The 6,153-nt window shown below is 35.1% G+C and overlaps 1 protein-coding gene across 5 annotated transcripts; it reads right to left on the bottom strand.

Moving 5' to 3' along the window:
- Positions 1-244: 244 nt before the first annotated feature.
- Positions 245-5,224, bottom strand: LOC142642592 (65-kDa microtubule-associated protein 1-like). Of its 5 annotated transcripts, none has more exons than XR_012845689.1 (4): positions 5,091-5,224; positions 3,947-4,360; positions 1,113-1,206; positions 245-573 (listed from the first exon to the last, which is right to left on the bottom strand). XR_012845689.1 is itself a non-coding variant. In XM_075816985.1 (3 exons), exons 1-3 carry the CDS (start codon positions 2,019-2,021, stop codon positions 352-354), a joined length of 321 nt encoding a protein of 106 aa, XP_075673100.1. In that variant the 5' UTR covers positions 2,022-3,209; the 3' UTR covers positions 245-351. The 5 variants fall into 5 exon arrangements, 1 of the variants encoding a protein (XP_075673100.1); XR_012845688.1 differs by having other exon boundaries at positions 3,335-4,360; XR_012845690.1 differs by lacking the exon at positions 3,947-4,360 and having other exon boundaries at positions 5,091-5,218.
- Between the last annotated feature and the right edge of the window lie 929 nt (positions 5,225-6,153).

The raw sequence follows: 6,153 nt of genomic DNA on the forward strand, positions 1-6,153 counted from the left end.
CTTATTTTTTTAATGTGTTATTGTTGTAAATCTCTGCAATTTTCTGTAGCGTGGCTTAATTCTTAAAGAAAGTGTCATTTTTTTGACAGCCTTTATGACCCTTGATTGATACAAGCGTTATATAACTTGCTTGAAACACGATATTACATAACCTACTTGAAATTATATTCCAAAACACAATATTATATGACTTGTTCCTAATCACTTCAATACATACCACAACCACACACACTCTAAAGAACCACATTACAAAGTCTAAACTATTTCAAAACACAATATTATAAGAGGCTCCAAATATCTTTCAATGTGTTCCACAACCTCACATACATCAAAAGACCACAAATTAGTATATTACCATGTCCACAATAGTCCCAAAACCCTGATGGAGGTGTTCAGCCATGGGAGTGGCAAGTTCAGCTTCTTTGGCTGCAACAGACTATGGAGGTGTGCCTTGGCATTGGCAGCCTCCTCAACCTTTGGCCTGTATACTTCAAAGCATTCCCTCTCCAATTCCAACAGCGTGTAATCTTTGTCTGCTTCACTCTCACCAAAGTTTATGTCATTCCACATTTGCTGGTCTCATACAATAGCAGTCAGCAGCAAAACCAATTAAGGAATTTTGATATGTAAACAGTGTTACTTCTCTTTCAAAAGAAACTAAAATCTAGCATTAATAATGTTTAATAGAATTTGTGCCAACAATATGAGGTCAGATTTCACAGCATGCATGAACAAAGTCAAATGCTTAAATACAGTAAACTACCTGGAGAGATAATTGTGTGCAAAATTAATGAATGAGTCAGGGATATTACAGCTTATGTTAGGTTTTAATAATTAGAATAAAGATAATAGATTTAGTACAGCTATTAAGTGGTCAATTACACAAACTTTCCAATTAGCATCTTTAGAGAGAACGTGACACAATAAACCACATTCCATATACAGAGGTGGAACCTGTTCAGGGATCAATTGGGATTAATAACATGGAAAATGACATCACATTTTGGTGTCAATTGCAAATAGCGTGCCAATTAAATTGAAGAAACATTCAAAAAAGTGTAATATACTTCTGAGAAAAAAAAAAATCATAAATGCATAGAAGATGCTTATACCTTTCCAATCAAGTGTAGTGAGGCAGGCCAACCTGAAGCAACAGCACTTTGTAGATTAGCTTGCCCTGCTTCCTCTGGTAGTGCTGATACATATCTGTTCAACAGAAAAATAAAATAAAAAGTCAATAGAAGTTAATAGACAAAGATTTCTAATGATATATTAAGCAGAAGCTTTCATAAATCTAACACACATATATATTTACAAACAGCTGTTTCATATGTTGGGAGTTGACTGATGTCTACATGTTTTGTGGTAATATATAAAAAATAAAAAATAAAAAAATAAAAAATAAAAAAAGATAAATAAATAAAAACTTGGAATAAAAATTAGGAATTTAGAAGCTTAGCAAATTCCGAATTACAAAAGAAAAGAACTTTACCCTAGTAATGCATCAAACCACACATATATAGTTTGATTATTGTCATAGTAACAGGGATGCACCAATCCATTGATGCTCGGGAAATGGGAAAAATCTCTTAGGCCACCTTTGATCCAGCTTTGCACCTTGAAGTGTAAAGACTATGGAAGTGACTAATAGAATAGGAAGATACAGAAAGGGCGTTCCTAACATTTTATTAGTAAATTGCTATGGGGAAAGAGATGCAGAGATAGTTTTAGATTAGGAGTCATAAAAAATGATTCCCCTGCCAGGCATGATCAACATACAATAGCAGAAGCATTAACAATACAGGGCATGTCGCCAACAAAGCTATACCCAAAAGCCATATTTAAAGTATTGTTGGTTCAGCGCAACAACTTTTTAAGGAATATTAGCAATCATGGCATAATTCTCTTAAAAAAGGTACTATCAAATGCATTCTGTCATGTATCTATAACTATAGCAATAGCTAATACAGATTTACTACAATAGTATATACACAATATGCCAATTATTAAGCTTACAACATTCAAAATCAGCATGCTCAGGCTCTTAGCAGGAAACTAATCATGCTGGAAGCACCTGCCAAGAAAAATCTGTTTACAGTAAACCTCAGGGACAACTATTTAGGACACGCTAGACTAAGTTTTTACAAAATTACTGACTATCTCATCTCATTTAACTGGAACAGAGGCTGCAAAAGATTTGGATTTTGTGTCAAATTTTCTTCCAATAATTTTTTTGATATTTTGATAGCACAAAGAAATAATAGTAATTATCCTCTATTCACAGAACACACGGCTTCAGGTGCATAGAGCAAATGTTGTTGTCAAGCAATTAATACTCATCCTGCAGACACACAGCAAAAGACATTGCACTATTTTGTTACATAAATACAAAACCTCTCTCAAACAGAACGACCACAACAAATACATAAACACATTCGTTCAAACAAGACAGTGCGTATATGAAAATGGAAATCAGCGAGAAACAATATAAAATAAAAAAGGAATTCCACTTAATGAGTAATATCAATAAGTTCTTGTAAATATAAAAAGAAAATTTTACACAAATACTAGCACCCACAAAAAAAAAAAAAAAACACTCAGTTTTTATAAAATTCTCAACTATAGATAATGCAATAACCTATGATGCACGGACACGGACACGGACACGGACACGACACGGACACTGATACGGCGATACGGCAATTTTTGAAAAATAAGGACACGACACGGCATGGACACGGCAATTAAATAATTAATTAAATTTTATATTTAGGCATATTTTTAGACATAAAATACGTTTATGTCTAGAATTTAAATTATCTAAGAACTACAAATAAGTAAACTAACACTCAAAGTAGTACAATAATACACATAAAATGTTTAAAGTACAAACCAAAAGTTTAAATAAGCTACATTCAAAAGCTATCATATTCATTTTCAATTTATACTTTTAGTATTCATTTTAGTAAAATCATCTATAATATTTAAGTTTAACTTTAATAAATTAATAAAACTATAGAAATAACAATATTATATTATAACAATTAACAACATTATATTTGGCACATAATGACAATAATAACATTACATTATATCCCACTCTCACAAAGTGACAGTGAGAGTGGGATTTAAAAAAAAAAAAAAAAAAACAAAAGCAAAAGCACAAGCACGTTGTGCTTATAAATAGTCACTTATAATAAGTGACTATTTATAACTAACCCATTCACCCAATGACCCAAACGTCACCGGCCAAATATCTAAAAGAAAAGAAAAGAAAAAAAAAAAAAAAAACAACAACAGAGAGAGAGACGGGACGTTTATGGAGGTCGGGTACCTGATGTCCACGCCGAGAGAGAGAGAGAGATCGGGAGGGACTGGGCACGGCGGCGACGTCTATGGAGCTCGCCGATCGGTCCGATCTAGCTCCGGCGATGGACAGAGGGCAACGGCAGCGGCAGCGGCAGTGAGCAGAGGTCAGAGGGAGGGTGGGTGGGTTGAGAAGTGAGAAATTGAGAATCTGAGATGTGGGTTTCGGTCTGACTTGAGAATCTGTGATTTTCTTCTCTTTTTTCTTTTTTTTTTCCACTGCTGGCGTGTCGGATGTGTCGGCGCCGCGTCGGCGCCGCGTCGGAGCCGTGTCGGTGCCGCGTCGGAGCCGTGTCGGTGCCGTGTCGGAGCCGTGTCGGAGAAGCGAAAAAAAAAAAGAGACACTGCTTGGACACCGGAGTCCGGCGAATCGTACCGGTTCCGGTGTCCGATACGTGTCGGACACCGACACGATGCCAAAAATGGCGTGTCGGTGCAACCCAGGCAATAACCCCATAATCAATCAAAAAGTATGTGAACAAAAAATCGATAAGCAGATAAGGGAAATTAAACTTAGATAATGTTGCTACATCCACATTTACAAGTTCAAATGCAAAAAAAAACACGTTATACTCCTCACAGTTGACACGATAAAGTCCTTCATAGTCAGCCCAAAATATATCACCATTGACAAGAACCCTTGAGGAAAATTCCTTCACAATTGCTTCATACTTGGGATCAGTTGTCCAAACAAACTTATCATAAGATACGTCTAACTGCAGGCAGAACGTAAACAACAAAACAAAGGAGATCATAAAAAAAAAATGGAAAATATGCACAACAATTGGAACATTCAACAAGTCAGGCTAAAGTAAACTTAGAGTGCATTTCTATCTTGGGTTATTATTATATCTTTCCAGAGTGTCTTCTATGCTTGTGAAATGACATCGCAATGTTCACTTGGATCAGAACCCCGGGCTGCAGCAGCAGAAGCAATTTTCTCCCCGTGCTCATCCGTCCTGCTGATAAATACAACATTCTTCCTTAACAGCCTCTGCCACAAGATATGAACCATAAAAATTTTGCCTTTTTTACATCATATCGCAAAACTAAAATTGTTTGACAACATGAAATTACAACAATGCACGTTTTCCCTGATTTGCTTGTAAAAATATGTTACCTATATAGGCTATATGCTATTAAAATACGTACACAGAGTTTTCAAATAAAACCCCAAAAGCTATTTGAATTTATCAATTTACTCTTCACTAGTAAAAGACCCTAGCTTTTACTCTGTTTTTACATCTTCTCAATACATGAAAAAAAAAAAAATACCAATTGAGGGCCATATCTGATAAATCAAACATACAAAAAGGCTATTTCTAGTTAATGGAAGCTGTACAGAAAATAAAATAAAAATGTTAGAGAAGAGAGAACGAAAGCTTTTTCATTTATGGGCTTATGGTGTTTGTTATATTCTTGGAATGTGTTCACACCTGTAACCAAAACACAAGCAACACATCTAGGCTAAACCTCATAGACCCCAACCCATACTTCAGATTCCAGAGGATAGCTACGCAATTCCAATTCCAAAAGTATTCAAACCCATAGCCCCCAACTTAAACTACTGCTTTCTCTCTGAGCCATACTTCGTAATCTCTCTCTACCAATGAAGAGAACGAGAGAGAATACCAATAATTGTTTGGACAGGTCTGCTAGGTAATTTCCGTGATAGACAAATTCAATTTTTTTTTCTCGGGAAACAAACAGAATTAAACATATACCTGTAATCGGACGAAGAAGCGGCGGAGATGAGATCGCTGACCACCGTGCCTCAGCTCGTCGTCGGAGATCTGTATTTGAGTTTTCTCGCTCTTTGCGTTTTCACAGAGAGAGAGAGAGAGAGAGAGAGAGTTTGAATGGTGAATGAGTTAATTTTTTTTTTTTTTTTTTTTGGTGAAAGGGAAATTCATTAAATTTTTAATGCGAAAACCTAATTTTACTTTGTTTATTTTGATCCTTTCAAGTTTCAAGTGAACCCCAAAAAAAGTGAATCAAAATAAGTCAGGTTTTTTTTTTTTTTTTGTGGTAGTGTCGTAAAACTTTTGGAGACTAAAAAAAAAAAAAAAAACTAATTTGATGCAAAGTTTAAGAGCAAAAATAATTATGTGGATTCTAGTTAGCTCAACTGGTAAAATCTCTGATGGTTGTATAAGAGATCTGGGGTTCAATCCCTACCTACATCAAAAATTGATTTATGTCTTGGTCTGATGATAAGAAACTATCATCAGAAGCGGATGTCATAAATTGAAACTCTCTAAAAAAAATAACAAAAATAATTGCATCAAAAAAAGAAAATAAGAAAAGAACAAAAATAATATTTTAGTAATATTAACAAATCAAAGACAACTAAATTGAACTAAGGTAAAAGGCACTTCCTTAGAGCAGTTTGCAGCTTGCACAAGTCTTGAATGAGAGTAATAGGTCAAAAACGTATTAACCCCTTATGATAAATTAAGTTGATTAATTAGCCAAGTTATTAATTAATCAAGTTAACATGCAAAGCGCGTGGTAGCACAAATAAATCACCAATTAAACTAAATATGCAGCGGAAAATAAATGACACGGTGATTTGTTTACGAATGGGGAAAACTTACACGGCAAAAATCCCACCGGGTGATTTTAAGGTCACCACTCCCGAAACTCCACTATTATCACAACAAGCGGTTACAAGTAAAGGAATCCAAAGTACCTTACCAACCTATAGTTGAACCCTTACCCCAATACCCAATTAGATTTGTTTTGTAGTAAGAGTTTCTCGCTTAAGAATTGATAGAACCGTGTCAC

Source organism: Castanea sativa, chromosome 7, assembly GCF_040712315.1.
Source record: "Castanea sativa cultivar Marrone di Chiusa Pesio chromosome 7, ASM4071231v1".
NCBI lineage: Eukaryota > Viridiplantae > Streptophyta > Magnoliopsida > Fagales > Fagaceae > Castanea > Castanea sativa.